The sequence below is a fragment of the Netta rufina genome, assembly GCF_964035555.1.
Source record: "Netta rufina genome assembly, chromosome: 2".
Lineage (NCBI taxonomy): Eukaryota > Metazoa > Chordata > Aves > Anseriformes > Anatidae > Netta > Netta rufina.
Window position 1 is genome coordinate 78,879,433 of NC_140124.1, and position 20,524 is coordinate 78,899,956.

Here is a 20,524-nt window from a genome sequence, read left to right on the forward strand (position 1 = left end):
CAGAAAGGAAAAGAACCAGCACTATATGTAGCCATTGCGGTTAGCCAGTTTAGCAAATATAATCATTAAGCGGGGATTCAGCTGTATCAACCTGTAGGTTTATAGCAAATCCCTCAGCATTTCAACACCGGAGGAGAAGAGCGATTAGAATTCAATTTATTTCTCCCGAGTTTTTTAAATCATCATCACTCTGGGTTTTGGTGTGGGTTTGGACTGTCTGCTTTTTCTTTTTCTTTTTTCTCCTCCCAACATGAGTTAAGAATTCTCAGCTATGTGCGATCAGCAATTAAAAAAAGCAGTTATAGAAATACAGGTTTCTACACTCGAATGCTTGAAAACAGCTGCCTTGGGGGATTGAAGAGCCTCTACTAGGCAGTATGCTTTCAAATATCAAAGTAAAATCTTCCCCCAAAGCACAGCTTATTACTTCACATGTTCTTTAAGAATGATGCAGATTACCCAACTATCAAGAAAAAGCACCTAGGTGTAAAGCCCACCTCTCGTCAAGAAAACATTTAGTGTATGAGTAAATCCATCCTCCTTAGATTTAATGCTTTAGTGCTTTCTCAGTTAACATATTTTCCTGAATCACGTCCCAAATATTTCAATACGTTTCTTAAGCAAATCTTTGAGAAACATCTGTGACCGTTATTCCGAATAATTTAAGCACGAAATTATTCATTTGCAGTTCAATCAGCAAATTGGCCATGCCTAGAAACTGAGCTCCCTTTTATTCAGCCACATGCACCTACCAGATGACAGGCTGCATTGAAAGCACTGCTAAGATACATTGCTCTTCTTAAATTCTTCAAAGCAAGGTCACATACTTTACTTTACAGTGCTAAGCCATCTTGCAGGGGAAGGGACTTTTTTTTTCCAGCTGTTGATGCACATTCAGAGATGTCTCTTAAGCAAACCAACCCCAGATCTAGGCAGTTACGCAGGGACCTATGGGGCAGTGCTTCCAAAACCGATCGGCACAGTGACAGCACACACACTTCCTTTTGTAGTTCTCAAGACAGGCAAATAAATAACCTCAAGCATGAAGCTACTCACGTTTCTCAGTTCTTCTATTTACTGCATCTTGAAAACTAAAGCAGAAAGTCACAGACCTCTGCTCTGATCTTCCTGTTTTATATCTTGTAAATTGGATATTAGCAGTACAAAATAGCCGCTTCTTTCGTTTTCAGCTTCTCAGATCTAACAGATTCAATAAATCCTATCCTTAGTTGTTTGGCATTGCCAACTTTTGTTCATGAACTTCGTTATTTGTCCTGGGAGACAGTCATTAAAAAAAAAAAAAAAGAAAGAAAAGTGCTTATTTTAAACAACGGGACAGATCTGCCCACACTGAGGACTCAGTACTTTGCCTTTTCTTTTTTTTTTTAATCCCAACTTCTTTCTGTTGAACTCCTGTTTAGCCTCTATCTGAGTCCTGATGCTTCAGCACCCTACAATATTCTGTCCACCCATCAAGTTAGGTGGAAAACTACGCTAATGAAATACACAGCCTCCATCTCAGAGGCAGTGAAGAAAACAGCAAAATCTGGAGCTTCACAGCCAAGGTATCCTTGAGATACCATTTGACAGAAACGATACATGCAGTCCACTACAAAATGCGCCCAGTAGATGGTTTTGCACATACAGATCTGAAATTCCAGGCTACTGCCCGATTGCTTGCTCATTTCCAGGTGTCCTTCTTCTTCTGCACCTTTTCTACACTCCTTAAAGCCTGTTCAGGCCCAGTCTGTATGTCACATTCAAGCTTTCAGGAGTGTGTTATACTGCAGCTTCTGAAGACCCTGAGCTTACACAGGCCCCCAGTATGCTAAAAACCCTGACATCTATGTCTCTTGGTTCTCTTTTGGGTGGACACCCCAGCCTGGAGACACAGAGCAATGATGTGGGCCCTCACCTGAGCCACAGACCAGATGTCCCCTCTGGAGCAGTTGGTCCCATGCCACAGCACTCGGTGTGTTTGCAGAAGGCAGCTTGGAGGGAGCGGCAACTCATCCCATGTGAAAACCAGGTAGCAATGCCTACACTTCATGCTACTGTGCTATCTCAGCACCATAAAGTACGTGACCTCCCTGAGATACAACAGCCTGAGGCCCTTTTACTAATCCTCTTGGCCTCTCTGCTCCATGAGAGCATGTTGCATCCTTACTGTCCTCCCCTGAAAATGGTAACAGTTCTCTGCGCTCATACATACAGGGGCTCAGTGCATGCCCACAAGCCCCCATCTCATCGCCATGCTCAGGTGCGTGATACAATTGAGGACAGACTTGTGTAAATCTGAAGGGGACTGTGGGAGGGAAAAAGGAAACATTTTCTTCTGTCTGTGTATTTTACCCATGTCTCAGAATTGCTTCAGATGTACAAGAACATGCTTTGCATAAAAAATTGTAGGAATTATTTAGAACTAAAAGTTTACTGAAGCATAAGGAGATGCTTGAAAAAATGCATTTATTAAGCATTAAATTTTGCTGAACTTAGAAGGTTGTTTTTGTTTTGTTTTGTTTTGTTTTGTTTTCATTAGAGATGCTCGAGGCAACTCGAGAAACGTCTGTAAAATCGTTCTACTTGAAGATGGAGCAAGCAGCTTTGTTTGTTGACACGAGAAGGCAAGAGGCAAAGTAACAAAGAGAAAGGACAGAACAGCCCCAGCTGTCAGGCCCACGGACAGTGTACAGCACCAGAAAGGTCGCTAACATGCTGCAAACCCACTGCAGTGTTTCCAGACAGCCTTGCCCTGCTGAAGTTCTTGCATGAAAACTTTTGCCTTCGGGGCCAGCAGATCCTTCAACAGCCTCCTGGACGATGCTGGGACTCATTTGCTCCCATGCAGCTCCTCCCTCACTCCCTCACCCTCATCCACCCACAGAAAAAGTCTGGGAAAAGAGACATTTCAAGCCTTGATTTATGTGCTATTAGGATAAGGAAATGTTTCAACCCCAAAATTTACGTGAGGTGTATTCACTGCACCTGTGAGGCAACGTCCTCCACTGCTTGGCACTCCTGTAAGAAGAGGCAGGGAGCAGAGAGGCTTGGATCAGTTTAGGCAGTAGGTGGGTGCCAGGAGATTTTGATGCCTGGACACTGGCAGTAGAGCTCAAATCATGTATGAATTGTTTGGTTTCATTCTAGCCCTGTTTTGAATGTAGCAAAGCCAGAACAAACCAGCCCTCTCCGTTCCAGAAAAGCCTTTGCCATATTACAAAGGTTGGCTGCCCAGGGCTCCAGCGGCACGAACAGGACTGGGAAGGGGGAGCCAGCCCACCAGTCTGTACAACACATGCTTAAAATAAAAGCCAACAATCCCTCGCTTCCATATGCAAAAAGTTTACTTAAAACTTGTAAATCATCTGATTAAAACACACACACACACACAAAAAAAAATCTGCTGTGTGGCTCAGTAGTCTTCAGCAATAATTTCATACTCCAAGGTAATGAAATGTGAAAATGCTTTCACCACTTGCCACAGCCCACACACTTAACACTTTGCCTTAAAGCACTACGAATCAAATTTCTGCCAATCCCTCGTAAAATACGGAGCAATTCTGCCAAATTCCCATCCGTGCTCTTCAGCTGATGGCAAAGTAACAGAGGTAGCGTAACTCACTTGGTATCATTCTTTTCCTGCTAATGTTTTATTCAGACTGAGCTTCATTAATAAAGATGAAAGTTTGGACTCATGGTTGTTCCATGTATACAAAACGTCCAGGCTCCTTTACATCTTGCTTAAGCGTGAAGAATCACCGAACACAATTTCCCACAACCAAAAAATCCCGCGTAACAAAACTGCATATCCAGATTTTTAAAATTCACTGAACCAAATTTCACAGAGTGACCCCTGAAGTCTGTTTGCCAGGAAAGCACAAGCCCAAAACGGAAGTTGGGACCTCCCAGGGGAACAAAGAAGCTGGACTCCAGTACACACATCCTTCGCGTTAAACAAGCAAATAAATAGACAGCATTCACACGAAGCAATTTGTTCTAAAAATGCAGGTGCATTTGTACTTCCCACAACCACTTTTTAAGCCTTGGCTGCTCAAACAGCACTGGAGTCACAGAAGTCTTTTTAATTTTTTTTATTTTTTATTTTTTGGTGGAATTGAGCAGTGACTGGCTTCTTACTGGACACCAGGGAACAAAAATTAGCCCAGAACCTGGGCTTTAGACAGGCCCAAATGTCTCCACAGAGAAAACCTACAAAGAAATGTGTGTTAAAAAACAAAAACAAAAAATAGATGTGTATACAGCAGTATCACTTTCCAATGCCAGGTACTGGACCACGGAATGGGATAGGCTGCACTGCATTTTTGAACTAGTGTGACTGTCGACATACTTGAGAAACATTTTAACACTGTACATTACAACAAACTATTCAGTTCACTTGTATACAAGTCAGCAAATACGCCAGGCAATCCAACATGACATGGCAGTTGCAAATTTGTAATGATGGTCACAGTCTAAAGCCAGAACAAAAAACATCTCCAGAGTTTCTTGAAGAAAAGGAATTAACATACACACCGCACACGCACGCCGACAGAAATCTTGAGGTTTTACTTATTGCTCTTACACAAGGCTGCGAGCAGGCAAACGTCTGGATCAGAAATTAGGTCAAACATGCATTTCAGCAGGCACAAAAAGTACAGGAAATTCGTATGAACGAAACAAGGTACTGCATCACGTAACACAGGATGGTGTTCTGCGAATACAACACTTGCGCCACTAATACCGGATAAACCCCACGCCTGCCTGTTGCATAACGTGTTACGCCGCGTGGTGTTTTAACCTAATTTCTGATTGTTCCCACGTAGGGATGAAGAGGGGCAGTTTTCAAGGCAGCCGTTCTCCGCGAGGCCAGGGAAACCTCGGCCCCAAGAGCTGCAGTTGGGCAGGCACGGCCTGCACAGGGCCGGCCTCCACACGGTCACCTCCCAGGCCTGCTCTCTGCCTGCCTCGTGTTTTTGTGCAGCCAGCGACAACTCAAACAAATGCAGAAGTTGGTGCAAAATGCTTCCACGCTGCTCTGGGAGCATCTCCCAGCTATGCTCTATACTCCTGGTAGAAGCATCAGTGTCTACGGGGAATAAGGCAGTAGAGGGTCACGTCCCATGTCTGGTCACTTCCTTCAGAGTCTATAAAGGCAAGATTTTTTGGTGAACCGGCTTTCCTTCACGTACCAAGCAGCACAGCGTGGATGTCAGCAGAAATCTGGCTACCTACTGGTGACAGGACCGTTTACAAGACACGTTTTGGAGTTCCTGTTGCTCCCTACTGCAACCAAGTAAGATGCGCTGCTGAGAGGTGTCAATGTATTACAATACTGTAAGTCAGGCGCTTGGACCTACATGAAAAAGGCATTGAATGTGTTCTCTGAGGGTTATGTTGTGTTTTTTTTTTTTCTGTGCTATGAATACATATGACAGTAGATAAAATTCAGCACAATCGTTCCTCTCCATACACGACCCTACACACACCGTAACAATTAAGCACCATATGTTTATGCTGTTCTGCAGTGAAACAAAAATCGAGGAAGAAAAGGGTGGGTTGTGAACCAGGAGGGGAAGAAATCCAGCGCTAAGTCAGAGGTATGCTGATTGAAGTTGGAGTTGAGAAGGTTTATTGTGAACCAGATACTGGATTTGGTGACAACATCAGAAAGCCAACACCATCTACACGGCCAGCTTGGGCACTGTATAGTCAATGTTATGTTCTCCAGTGTTATAGTACAGCATTGAGCAATTTCTAATTAATTACTAGAAAGAGCACTAGGTGGAGGACAAGAGTTCACTCGACAGGGAGGTTATGCTTAGGCAATTGCTCACACTTTGTACTTGCAAAAAGAACCAGTGCAAATCAATAGCTTTTCCTGCCTTATTAAAGGTCTTTCCGCCACGTGCCCCTTGATCTGATCCTTAAATCTCAAACAAATTTCAGCTTTCAGACTTGCCAAATACCCAAATTCACAGGGTTGTACTTAACTTACAAACAGGATTACTAAAGCTAGTGGGACTGCTTTATGGAGCAAGGTGCTGCTGAAATGCAGGTTCAGGCTCTTTCTGTCTTTTAGGACATTCATAGGTGGAGGGGGATATTACCTGTGCTTTTTCTTTTTGTTCTGTTTCCTCCCAAGTCTGTCCTAATGAACACCAACATTTATATGAAATGTGGGGAAAGGTCCATCATGCTCACCCAGACATTTCGACACCAGGACAGCCACAGTGATTTAGGAGGTGCAGTGCAACCCAGGAGAGGGTTGGGTTATCCTGTATTCTTCTCCCAGCTCCGTCACTGGCTCTTATTAGATAATTGCACAAAAGGGTCCTCAGTCTGTTGGGATGCTGAGGCTTCCTTAGAGCAACCCCTCTTTTACAGCACCCATGGGTGCACAAGCTCTATCTCCTAGGAGAGAGGGAGGCAAAATAGGTCTAAGTTCTTCTAAAAAATTAAGAGAACCCAACCTCTGGGAAAAAAAAAAAGGAAGGACAATTTGCTACCACGCCCTTGCAGGAAGGAGTCCTAGGACTTCTCCTGACCCATTTCTTCACTAATGGCTATGAAGGCCAGGTCTGTAGGAAGCCCTGTTGCCAGATCAGAGGTAAAACAGCATGTCCAGCGTTCACCGCTCAAAGCCATCCTTCACGTGAAGCCGGTTAGGCAGAAATGTTTCGGCTGCATTGTCAGGCATTCCTCCTAGCCCACTTTGCTGCCCTGCTGGGAAGCTCCCTCACACAGGAGATTCTTGAAGCGCCACTTCTCTACAGCCACAAACAATGGGGGAAAGCGAAGAGAAACAGAGAGGCAAAAAACACACACCACAGAACCAAACAATTGCTTGTAAAATGTTTCCTTTTAAAAACTATTATACAACCTCCTAACTCAGTTTAATTAATGTGCAGTTTAAAACATATAAAATGCCTCGCCAGCTAAATGATTTCGCAGTTTTACAAGTCTCCCCCTTCCCTCCCTCAATTAAAAAACAACACGTGTGGGTTGGTATCGAACACCTCTCGCTGAGTCACACGCCAGGTCTCCTTTAATTCTACATGGAGCAGTTTTGATTTTGATCTACTGTGGTTAGAGAAGAGCTCTTACCGCATACTTTACAGTATTAACCAGCTACGCAGATGTCTTTAATCTCATAACACGATAAAAATCACCGTAAATTACAGTCCCTTTGATAAATGATTATGGTGATGCATGCAGTCCTCCTCAGTGCTGTTGCCATCAGGCAGGGGACGTGGTTTTCTCCGCAGGCCGCCGAGGGCTGGGGCCAGGCTTGCACACCGCCGTCTCGGAGCAAAGCGTCCTGCAGCCGTCGGCCAAAGTTGCGGTGAATTGTCTTGCTCGATCCCACCACCACCACCACCACTACCACCACCACCCTATCCCCTGGGTGGGCACCCCCGGGGCGTCCCCCTCAACGCCTCAGCCGCACGAGATCACCGTGAAGCGCTTGGAAATGCACGACATGTTGTGGAGGACGATGCCCAGGAGAAAGACCAAGACGCAGGCCACCAGGATGACAGTGCACACCCCCGACCAGGTGGAGCTCTTCACCACGCCTCTGCGGTCGGGCTCCTCCGTGCCCACCTCGGCGGGGAGGCCGCCCTGCAGCGGCTGCTGCTCTGCCGGGATCGTCACCACCGCCAGGGACTTCTGCTGGCTGCCGGGCAGGAGGCGGCAGCCGATGTCTCCCGGCAGCAGGGCCCTCTCCTTGGAGAGAGGGAGGGGCAGCATGTAGCACCCGTTGCTCGGGAGTTTGATGAAGACGGGGGTGTGCTCGGAGGCGTGGGGGATGGCGATGACGGCGATCACCTCGGGGTCATCAGGCAGCTGCGACACGGAGTAGCCCGGCGGCAGCTTGGTGATGCCGCGGCACCAGGGACACCGCAGGTCCTTCTGGCTGGTCCTCATCTGCTGCAGGCACACCGAGCAGCACGTGTGCTTGCAGTCCAGCAGCTTGGGCCGCCGGCGCGGGCTGTAGTAGTTGAAGCAGATCTGGCACTCCAGCAGGGAGTCCTGGGACAGCGTCTCCATGGTGGCCGGCCTGCCAGGGAGGTCTGGCCACGGCGCCCCGTGGCCGCCTTCCACCGCTTCTCCTCAGGAAGGCTGCGAAGAGTGCAGGGAGTCCTCTGGTCCTGATCTTTCAGCACCTGAGGGAAACAGAGGAACGTGAATCAGTGGGTTAATTACAGGAGGCAGAGGAAATGAGAGAGCCCGGCTAAGGGTGAGTAAAAACGAGAACTGACTTTGTAAGATAGCAGGAGAAACCAGTTTGCGATCCCAAACAAGCAAGTGTGAGTTCGTCAGCTTTACCAAGCCCCCTCCTGTCTAACTTTCCAGTCAGCCATCAGTAGATCTCTCTTTCTTCACAGTCATAAAATCGCTACCAACCCTCCAGACTTCCACTCATATTTATACCCAAGAAAGGTCCATGAAGCAAGCCCCTCGGCCTCTTGTACTTTCAGAGCTTTGCAGCCCTTCCTGCACCCTCACAACTGCTCTCATTTAATCCTTTAAACCCCTGAGGATTTTTAGCTATTTGGCTCAACCAGGAGGTCTGTGAGCAAGGTGGAGGAAAAAAAATGTTTAAAGGGATGCATTTCCACGAGCTCCCGAAGTTACGACTGTAAGATACATGCCTGAATGAGCAACAGGAGCAACATGCTTTGTATTTACAACAAAACACCCACATCTGTGCACAACAGAAAGAAATGGCAAGTTTTTCAGTTACATTAGCCATTTGCCCAGTTACCTGAACAGCCCCTGAACATGTCCATCAGACACAAACCTCGTCCCTGAGGAGGACATCGCTCAAGGTGAGAGGCTCTGCTTGGACCCAGGACTGCAGCGTGCCATGGAGAACCAGCTGTTAATGCACAGCATTGAAGGCGAACTGCTCCTGACCTTGTGCTGCACTAGTCATTAAAAAGGGCTTCCTTGCATTTCCCTACTTATTTCTTATCACTATGCAAAAAAGAGGCAGCTGTATTTACTTCCAACAGCAAGTTGTTTAGCCCTGTTTGATTTCAGTCACTCCAACGCGTGATAAATATGAAGGGGCGACATTTTTACAACTTCTTGCTTTTTGCCTTCCTTGCTGTATTTGAAGAAGTATCTGTTCGAATTTGCATCCAGATAATAAAAGAAAGCAAGCCCAAAATATTTGCATGGTGACCTTTGATCACCTCTTATTGCAATGTTATACCTAAAACAGTTAACACCAGAGGACCAGAGCTGTTGGAGGACTTTCTCCTTTCCATAGAGTTATTTCTTGCTCTTCCCTCTAGGTCACAGCAACTAGGTTGCAACATGCTGATCAATAGGTGACATCAGCTGAACAGGAATATCACAGTTCAAGATGAAAAAACTGGCATAAATGTGGGGTTTGCAATACAAGACAGGCCTCTGGATCACACCGCCCCATATCCTACCAATATCTGAATTGGGAAAAACAAAATACATGTCATCCCTTCAGATCCTAACGACTTGTCACTGCTGGCAGCACCGGCCCTGCTGCCGATTTTGTAACAGCAGCAGATTTTGGCTCGCAAGACGCTTCAGCAAACACGCAGTGACAATCCTGACTCAGGAGGGAGCGGGGGCTGAGGTTATGAAAGCGGGAGCTTGCGAACACGTGAAAAAAGGCATGTTCCAGCCATGGGAACATCACTTCTGGGATGCTTTGCCCGAGACCAGTGCTGGGGGAGGCCCTGACCAGTGTAAAACCCACACAGTGGCTGGGGCAAGGTGCCAGGCATTGCACAAGGCATTAGGAGAGACTCTGCGTGCGGCCGGGGCCTAGCACCACCACAGAGGGGGCTTTGCATTCATACAGCCACACCAAAGGAGAGCAGCAGAAAGTGAGGAAAGGTTTTATTTTCTTCATACTCTTTTGCATTACCATCTCCACATTCTTACGGTACAGGCAGGCTCAACAAGGAAGACTGGCAGAAAGGGGCATCAAAAGACTGGCATGCTACTGAGACAACACCATCCACAAAGCTAGGCCCTGCTGAAAAAACATTAAGAGGCAAAGGCCAGATTAGAAATGAGTTACAGAAACTCAGGAAGGGATCACTCAAGTCATCACCATCCCAGCTTTCAGTGATCAACCACACGTGATCCAGCAGTTTTATATTTTGTACAAAAGTGTCCATACAAAGTCTTCATAGTCATCCCTGTGACAAATGAACTCAGGCAGTAAAAGAGGCAATTCTGATCTCCTAGAGATAGGAGATGCAAATCTGTTAAAAAATGGGTATAATACTGCAGTATTTCTATGATAACCAGCCCTACTGCCTGGAAATTCAGAAGGTAAAGCTTTAATTTAGAAACAGAGTGGACGTAGTTGTTTTGTAGGTGTAAATCACTATCTCTGCACAGATCTGCACTCCAGATCTCAGAGTCAAGGAACTGAGTGTCTAAGTTCTCTGACCTGATTTAGCTGTCACCTATAACCTCTTCCCAGTTAAATTGCTAAAGTCAAACAAGTTCCCATTGATTTTAAAGTGACTGGGGATCAAGCTCATTTTTCTGACCTCTTAACCCCAGGAGCTACATATTAATACGCTACCAAGCCTTCATCCCCATCCCAGTGACATCCTTACAGTAGAACAGTGCTAAAAAAAGAGGTGAGATATTCAGAACTAAAGAATGAAACAGAAGTCACATCCAAGCAAAGAAAATCAAGGAAAAAGAAAAAAATCCATTCTAGCAGGAAGACCTTAGCTGCTTTGAACTCTAAGAAATGGTGTGAAGCATTCCTCCAATAGGTCAAACTTACAAATCATTAGTGCAATCGAAGAAAAAAAAAAAAAAAAGAGTGGAGCCAAATTAAGAGTTTATGATGCAACTTGGGACCTGCATGACATATGTTGTTCAGCATGTACAGGTAAGTTTGCAGAAGCTGCAAAGTTAACGACAGCCCCTTTTTGAGCTGGTGTTGAATAAAGGAAACAGTTGCTTCCCCTGTGTCTTAAAGTTCGATCATTTTCCTTGAAAAATAGTAATAAAAAAAAAAAAAAAACTATAAACATTATTTTGATTACAAGGTTGCATTGTACATATACCTATGCCAAACTATTACCTATCTTACTTTCCCCGTAAATCTCAAACAATAACCAGAGCTATATTTTGGCAGATCCTTCAGAATATGTCTAAGGACAAGTTAAAGTGTAGCCACATCCGTCTAACTCCTTGGCCCTTGCTTACACTGATGAGCTTGCCTTGTCCAAAGGTTTGCTATCTAGTTTGATGGGTGCAATGCAATTTTACTCCAAAACATACTGAAAGCCCCACAACACTCCTGCACTATGCCACAGCTTGTCTTGGGGAGACAGAAGGCACCATCTACAGTCAGAATTAAACTTCACAGTGTCCACTTGTTTCATTTCGTTGCACATGGTGAGGAAGGGAAAAGCTGTGGGGAAAAAAAAAAAAAAGCTCTAAGTACTTTTCTAACACCTCATTTTAATAATGAGGTGAGGAGTTAATGCTGCAGCAGACCTTCTGGTGGACAGAGGACTGACCTGTCTCATTGACTTGCTGATCTCACTGAATTGTTGACCAACACCCCCCACACTAACTGAGGCCACTGATCTACCCCAGGTGCACACCTTGCCCAAAGTTGACTCAAACTGCACTCTTCTTTATGCTTTGAGCACAAAGACCAAGAGGCAGCCGGGCTGCAGATGGAGGCACTGCTGACTTCAGTGTCAGACAAAAACCTCGTTTTGTCACTGCGCTTGTCACCCAGTGACAGACACAGGGGGCTGTTGACAGGAAAAGAGGAAAAAAAAAACAAACAAAAAAGACTGTCAGGGATCTCTGTAGGTCCGGTAAGAGAGAGCACACGTGTGTGTGGATATGGGCCTGCATGTGGGAGGGAGGGCTGGGGAACGTGACGGTGAAACCACACACACCGAGGCAACTGCAGCTGCGATTAATAACTCTGCCTAGCCTGAACCTGACAGCAACTGACAGCTTTTCAGGGCTGAGATCTACCCAGTAATACAAATAAAAACTAATAGGGTATGAAAATCCACAAGCTCCAAAACGCAAGTGTCAGACAGGTGCGGCAGCAGAGGAAGCGAGAAGAGGCAGAGCTGCAAAGAAGCATGAGGAAACCTCTCTGGCTCTCCGTTTCATGCTTGCCGTGGCTCTGCCCCACATCCACAGGGCTGCTGCTGATGAGATTCACACATGGGAGAGGAGACAGAGGGAGGAACCTGCAAAGCTGAGGAGATCCACCAGAGGAGATCAAGGTACAGCCGGGTGGCTCAGAGCATGACACCAGGCCCTCCTTGCAGATCTGGGGTGCCCTCTGAAGAGTTCGTAAGATTTGAGAAAATACCACGTAACTCAAGAACAACAAAGACAGTAAGCTCTGGAGAATAAATCATCTTTCAGCTGCTCGGCAGTCACGCCATCTGTTCTGTCCATACCCTGTCAGAGGCTGTGGCAGGCCCCACGCTCTCTTTCTTCAGGTGCGCAGGAGGCCCGCCATGCCAAGGCACTGCCCAGGTAGGTGAAGGGGGAAAGGGCGTTTGTTACAACTCATGGCTTCCCGACACGACGCAGGGAAGAAGAAAGAAAAGGGGTCAGATTAAAATGGGATCTGATGTAGAGAAAACTCTGCACAAACGCTAACTGTGAAGTGGTCAGAAAAGGCAGTTATTCTTGGAACCCAGTGCACAGGCAGACATTAAACGTCCACGATGAGATGTGAGCAAGTCCAAGAACAAACCAAAGACAAATCATTGCTTATTAAGATGGTGTTTCTTCTTCATAAGTGACTAAGCAGTGGAAGCCACAGCCTTGAAGGGGTGCTGCCTCCACTGGAGAACCAAGAACTATCTCCACACATACATCCTAACCTATTAGGGCCCAAAATTATATCAACGTGAAAGCCACAAAAATATATTGTAATGATGCCTGTGGAATTTAATACAATTCATAGAAGATTAAATATCACATCCCATTTTTAAAGACTGGCTACAGGGCGTGCTGACCACTGGAAGCCTCAAAAGCTCTGCCCAGACCTATGCGCGTATTTAGGCACGCCGTACCTGCTGCACGGCAAGGTTAATAACAGGCTTTTAGCAAGGCAGTGCACTGACGATACTTCACCTTTCTCAAGGAAGGTTCATTACGCAAACTCCCCGAACACATTAAGCATTCTCTGGCAGCGTTACCGAGTATGTATGATTTACGACGAAGGAAGATCCATTCATTTCGGGTGCCCTTAGGCTGGAAAGGAGATGGGGGGAGTGGCGCAGAGTGGGCACCGATCTCTGTAGGGGAACTAATGGTGAGAATCATCTGCCCACAGATATGGAGGAAAATGTCTGCTGCAGTCACTTCCAACTGACAGTGGATAGGAAGGAACATATACAATATTTGGGTGCATTTCTGCTACAAAATTCACCATCCATTAATGTTTCCAACATATTTGTTTGTACTAAATGTACCGGGGCTGTTGCAACCATGCAGGACGTACTACCTGATTTCCCCTGAATATCCTTCACAAAATGATCCTATTTATTTTTAGGCTGTTCTTTAGCACTAATTACCATAGTAACTGAGAACAGTACAAAGATTAATTAATTTATTCAGCACAACACCCTTGTTAAGAGAGAAGTGTTATCGTTATTATATCCTTTCATCATCTAAGAAAAGAAGTGCTGAGAGATGAAGCAGTTGGTCCAAGGTCACGCAAGCACCACCCAGATTGCCTCAAAGCTCCTAGAAAACTTCATGGCAGCTCCACTTCTAACTTCTTGAGTCACTGGACAGGGGTGAAAGATTTTTTTTTTTTCCCAAACAGAGAATCAGTAAGGCTCAGAAAACCACCCATTTCTCCCAGTCTCTCCAAGGTGGCTGTACCTCTGTGGTCTCTCCAAGGTTTTCAGTGGCTTTCACTGAACATACCAGCTTTTCCACAGAACATGAAAACCATGAGAGCCTGTGATCCAGAAGTTTTAAAGCATCTCCACAGACACAGCTCACCCATCATGACAACTGCAACTGAGAGACTGTCTGCATTTTGAGGGACATGAAACTAACAAAGTGAGTCCATTCTTCTCTCCAGAATTTCTTATGTTCTGGGCACCTTCCCCTGAGACACACAGCCTACAGCCACTATTCTTTCCATTTGGTTATCCACAATTGTACAGAAATATTTCAGAGCAAAAAAGCATTTTAATTTGGCCAAATCCTTAGCCAGTGCAAGCTGACGTTGCTACTTCAGCTTTAGCCCAGCCCTTGCCAAGAAATCCAGCCCTTGGCAAGAGGAGAACCAAGCGTACGTACTCTCAGATGTGTAAAGCCACAGAAAATAAAGCCGTGTGAAACTGAAATATGAGCCTACAACATCCTACGAACCTGTGCCAGGGTTTCCGTGCTGATGGGGAATCTGCCGTGGGTGATCTCAATGGCACAGATCAATCAGGACAGCAGCTGGCCTGCCTCCTGCCTCTCTGGCAGCCATGCAGTCAGAAGTGGATCACGAGAAGGGAGCCTGGGTGCAAGGTATTAACCCACCACCTTTACCTCAGAAATCGTCACCAGCCAGCCGTAGCAACAGAAGACGGAGAAACAAAGGTCCCCCACAGGAATGTAAGTAACTACATGCAGAAGTTTACGTTTTTGGAGAAGAATGGATCCAGTGAAAGCACCAGCCTTTGGTGTTTATAGAAAACAGAGAGAGACTCACTTGCTGCACGTTGTTCCATCTCACCTCACCGGCTCTGCTGTTCCCTCCTTTTATCTGCAAACTTTGACACGTCCACATTCCCCAGCTCCAAAGACCTTATTTTGGTCAAATGTGATCAGGATAAACTGCACTTTGTTCCAGTAGCAAACACTACTAATCACCTGTAATGTGCCTGGTCAGCAAACGACGGGTACGGATTCGTACTGCTGAGTCAAAACAGAACAACCATGCTCACCAGCAAGTTTCAAGTGAGGTGCTTTCCTGTGGGAAATGCTACTTGAAATAAAAAGATTCCAGAGAAACAAGCCCGTTTCAGGCACATTTCTTCTGCCCATCCAGCCCATCAACAGCCCTCCATGTTGTTGGATGCAGAGCCCAAGCTGTGGAGCCTCACCTGGTCCTCACCAGCCCAGGGCTTCCAGGTTTGTGGCTTTTTGACAAGGTGACTTGTCAAGCTGCCCTAGAGCTGCAGGTCCCTAAAACTCACAGGCTCCTGGGCTTCCCCCAGCCTGGGGGAGTGCAGGAGACCCCATGTGCAACCCCTGCCCATGGGGTTGGAAACAGGTGATCTTTAAGGTCCCTTCCAACTTAAACCGCTCTGTGATTCTCTGACAGGATGAGAGATCTGACTGTGGTCATTAGGCATCCCAGATCTGCAAACTCCCCCGCACAGGATACTAAAAGGTTCCCTCTCAATTTGGAAATAAACAAAATCTCCAGGGTTCAAAACATCCCAAGGGACAGTGCTCATTTTTATAGCCTTTTTCACTGCAAACCTCACAGGACCATTAGCACTTCTTCAGATCTGTTGGCTGCTCTTAATTATGCCTGACACACTCGTAAACCCTAGGGTGAGAGGAATTAACAGCCAGGTTTCTCCACTACCAAGTGACAAAACCGTTTGCCATTCAAGCTGGCACCAAGAGGAATGGGGGTGAAGGGCCATAAGAAGTGCAATCTACCCCTCACCCTCTTAATACAAGCAACACCAGTAGTAACTGATGGCCAGGACATAAGGAGCAGATGGTTGGCAAAGACAGATTTAGAAGTAGCCTCCCTAACTTAAAGCAAAGTCACAAATTCAGCCATTAAGGCCAAAATCCTACAACTTCATAGCTTTGCCCAAGCTATGGTCATTAAGCTCACTGTCAGTAAAAGCTTTTATTTGCAAAGCAGCATCTTCTTTCTAAGAGATTTTCTTTTATGGCTACATGACCGGATTCTGTGGTATTCAAAACGCTTAGAGACCATGAAGCACCTGATCAGTTAAAGTGACAAATTTTGCTCTCCCATTGCAGGTTTACGCTTCATCTGCCATTGATTGAATTCGCACGATACCTGAAGAGAAACTTAATTAAAATATTCTTCCCTCCCTCCCCCACGAATTTGCTATTAGACTTACAAAATGCCACCATCCCCAAAAATACAGTATTAAACAAATCTCAAATGCAAATGCCTCTCACCGATATAGGTCAGTGGGTGCTTGACTGGGAATCAGCTTGAAGTAGCGCATTAAGACACCCAACTATTACTACAGAAGCAAACATTGCAGCTCTCTGAGGTCACCGAGCAGTTTTTGATAAAATCAGGTCAAAATCTACCTGCACACTGGCCCAAAGAGAGAGAGGAATCGATACTCACATTTCATAATGCGAAAACTGCAAACTCCATTTCACGCTTACCTCAGGAAACAGAAGTCCTTCCAAGGAGAGGCTGAATTGTTGCAGCTCCGCTCTGTGTTCCTGTCTCACGCACGAGACGCGGTGCCCACAAAGCACGGCTTCCTGAGGAAGCGATGCTGAGACCCACACCACCCAGCAGCCACCTTCACGCTGCTGCTCTCAAGGGCTGGGCTGGATTTGGTTTTGTTTGGGTGTGGGAAGGGGATGTTTCTTTTCTTTTTTTTTTTTTTTTTTTTTTTTTGCTTCAGCAGGTAAAATAAAAAAGCCAGAGACCTAGGGGAATCAAAATAATACATCTTTTTACAGTGAAATGGATGGGATTGAGAAATTGGAAAACACTTTATTAGAAGCCTCATAATAATAAGGAAGGAAAATCTCTTCTTTCACAGACCATAAAGGAGTAAGGTTTGAGGGAGATTACACTGAGGGGGGAGCTTTTTAATCTTTTTACCTTTCTCCAAAAATTTACTATACGGGCAGCGCAGGGGAGTAAAGTCCCCCGTTTATCACAAGAAAAGGTGTAACAGATGTCATAACACAGAAGAATGACTTCCAAGAGCTTATCTTCACAAGAGTGGCCGATAGCCAGCCAGCACGGCTCCTCAAGGTCAGCCACTAACTATGTCATTTCCTAACGCAGACAAATTGCGATCTTCGTGCATTTGCAGCCTCTGATAAGCTCTCCAGCTACTCCAGGTCACGGCACTGGTCATTCTGGTTTGCAGGCTACACCGAAGGGAACTGGAGCCAGTCCAGAAGCTCCTTTCTTATTGGAAGCTAATCATTCACCCCGTAACACTCCTGGCAGCCAGTAGTATTAATACCACGCTCACTTCCTGAGTTTTGGGAACGGTCCAACTCTCGCTGCAAATATGGATCGCAAGCAGAGGTAAACCAAGCCTGAGCAGCATACATATTGATGGCTTCCTGAGCCATCGGGTATCCTGATTTATATCACCAGGCAAATCATCCCCCAAAGATTTAGCATGTTATACAGAATAACTAACTTGTCCCAATGCTTTTCCAAAGCACATGTTCCTACGCATGACTACAATGCTCCACAAGGCCCGGTGCAGCCAAGTAATGAAGCTCCCAGCCTGACATCAGCCGCTGGAGTTAATGGGATGATACATGCTCCTGAGGTCAGTTGCACTTTTACATATTTAACACACTATCATCCATCAACACCACTAATACAGAGAACCAGTGGCAGCGGCCGCAGGCAGGTCAGTAAATCTCTACGAGCAGATGCTTTCACCCACCTTGTGTCACCCTGAAAATGGGTGACCCGGGCAAACACAACACAGCCTTCCCGAAACAGCCACAACTAACCAGACTGGTGGTGTGTAAGACTTGAAGCCCTGGTACAAGCAGGGCAAAGCTGAGTCTAGCAGTGAGGCAACAGGCCAGGAAATGCTCACACTCCTCTCCTTCATGCCCGCAGACATGGGCAGGCCCATGGGAGCAAGAAGAAGACTCCCAGGGGTGGTTTTCTAGGATGAAGCCAAACAAGGTGAGGGGATTTGTGTTGAGTCTCACTTTCCCTCACAGGAACCAGCACGGTTTGCAAGACAAGACACCTCACAGCTAAGCAATATGGTGTTCCCGAGGGCCATGACCACAGCTCAGGCAGCAACTGGGCCCGCACTGCCATGTCTCACAACCCTCTCTGGTGGGCTGAGATAAATTACAGCTCCTCAGAGACGGAGCACAAAGATGCAGAGCTGCCAGCCTCTCTGCTCCGACAGCCACGTCATGGTGGGGACCAGCAATCGGCCTCTCAAACACTCTGGCATGGGGAGATAAACTATTCTCGCCCATGTTACTTGAAACCCACAGATGCTCTCCCTCACAGAGACAGCGGGTATTCAACTCCAGAGCCACTCACCTGCTGTAGCTGCAAGGAGTTTATCAGACCTGCCAAGCTTTGTCAGGTTGTATTTCATCCCCTTCGAAGCTCAGGCCAGACATCACCCATCATACTTCTGCCAGTCAACGCCTGGCTGCTTTGGAAACATCCTGGTGTGGAAAACCCTCCGCTTGGCAGCACTGATCCAACAGCATACAGCACTTACTGCATGAGGGAGTGCAGATGCTGGGAAAGGACAGTGTTATGCCACATTAGAGAAAAAAAAAGAAAAAAAAAATCAAAATGAAGCAAACTGCTTAATTTTGGGTCTAGCCCTGCACTCCTTGCAACGTAACAGCAGAACAGACTTTGAGAAGATAACAAGCATAATATTGCTAGTGCTGAAGATTTCATCATAACCCTGATAGTATATGGCTATGGTAAATCCCCTAGGCCCACATGGTTATCTACAAGCAGCTCAGTATTCAGTAAAAAGAAGGCTTCTGGCCCCCTTTTTCTGAAGAAAAGCTTGAAAACATCGACTTCAGAAGCCCCAAATCCTGGTTAGGCAGGCCCCTGAACTTTAGTCTCTCACTTGCCTCATGATTTCAGGGAACTCTGAACCTGAATTAGAGCTAACTACAGAAACGTAATTTTGAGGTAAACAAATTCATTGGCAGTTTCAGGTCAAATTAAGCAAATACTTTCTCCCCAAGGCAAAAATGGCTATTTCCATTAAATTGTCAGCTCATTCCAACTTTCATTTTAGTTTGACCATTTCCTTTCAGAGGAAGAAATTTATTAAAAGGTAGAGCAAGCAAAGCTGTCTGTGCTGACTCTGGAATAACTTTTCTCCTGATGTTGTCAACCAACCACTGAGCAAGCCAGAAGCATCTCTTACTCGCACCGCCTTACTGCTGAGCGCAGGATACTTAACTCTAGCAATACCCCACATTTTCTTTTTCTTTCCCAGCCTATTCAAGGCAAAGGAGATAAATATACCCAAGCAATCAGCAAGAGTTTCATAGCAGCACGTTTACAAAGAATCCTTCAGCCTTTTGGTTGCTGGCTTAAAAAAAAAAATTAAAAAAAAAAAATAACAACACAGTATATTTTCATCAGACCAGTCACTTTGCATGATGTGATCAAATCCTGAAGAGGGCTATATGTTTGAGGGGATTACTGTTTTTTAGAGGTGTTTCTTGCAGAAGAGCTAGAGGATCATCCTTTGGAAGGGCAGGTAGTTCAGATCTTTCTAAAAAGGTCACTCATCTCAAGGGTCTCAAGAGTACATCCCAAAGTCACTAATAGCCTAAACACAGTATCAGAGAAGCTTCACCACATGCATCCAATGCATATTACCTGTAGCATCACACAGAACAGCCTTTCTGAACAAAAGATGCCACAGAGACTGTTGAAAGAAAGGGGATAAGGCCAAAAGTCTGTTTTGACACTCTCCTGGTGTTGCCTTGGAAGATGCAGCCTAAGAAGAGGTATATCTGTGCAGGATTGACACAGATTCCAGTCAGCTAAGGTCTTTACACCGTTTTATTAAAACAGTGTCTGTGTGCCTTACAATGGTGCACAAAACACAGGAAATACCAATGCATACAGCCAAGGCGATGCCAGAAGAACCATGCTGACTCACACCACTTGAGGACTTGGCCAAGAGGCAGAAATCAATGTGACAAGAGATGAGAGACGTACCTCTTTTCTACCGCCAAAACCAGTTCTCATTTAGGATGAGCTCTGGACCAGATCTGCACCGTGCCACAAGCCATAACATCCTTTGCTTTCCATCCAAAAGATTTTCAGTATCATTTCATTTACTGACATCATTGTCACTTTTTAGAGTTGAGTCAGTGTTGTCCTATCTTTAAGTGATTTCATTTGCCATGTATCTTTCATTCTTATGATTATTCCTTCAAAAAGCAAGCACTTTTATGAAAAGTTTATTTCTTTTTGCCAACCTCAGGAATGATCAAGATATTTTATTAAATCAAGACAAAAATAAAAAGTATTTCCTATTTAGAAAAAAAAAATGGATTGAAAAAATCCTTTTCTGTTCTTGAAGCCATTCCTTCATGCTGTGCTCTGTGTTTTTAAGCAGTGAAACTTCTGCAGGTTTCTTTCACATTAACTTTGCAGAAGGCTTGCCAGAGTGAGGTCTTTGCCAACGAACAGGGTCCTTAAATGCTATGACGAGGAAAAAATTCATGTAATGATCAATACAAATAGTTAATGGCATTATTATTACTAACACCC

At 45.5% G+C, this 20,524-nt stretch overlaps 1 protein-coding gene across 1 annotated transcript in view; it reads right to left on the reverse strand.

Annotated features, from left to right (window-relative positions):
• Positions 1-6,510: 6,510 nt before the first annotated feature.
• Positions 6,511-20,524, reverse strand: part of RNF152 (ring finger protein 152) — a 31,989-nt gene continuing 17,975 nt past the window's right edge. The window contains exon 2 of the mRNA XM_084281215.1: positions 6,511-8,165. Coding sequence (XP_084137341.1) covers positions 7,438-8,049 — 612 coding nt within the window. The 5' untranslated portion in view covers positions 8,050-8,165 and the 3' untranslated portion in view covers positions 6,511-7,437. The remainder of the gene's footprint in view (positions 8,166-20,524) is intronic.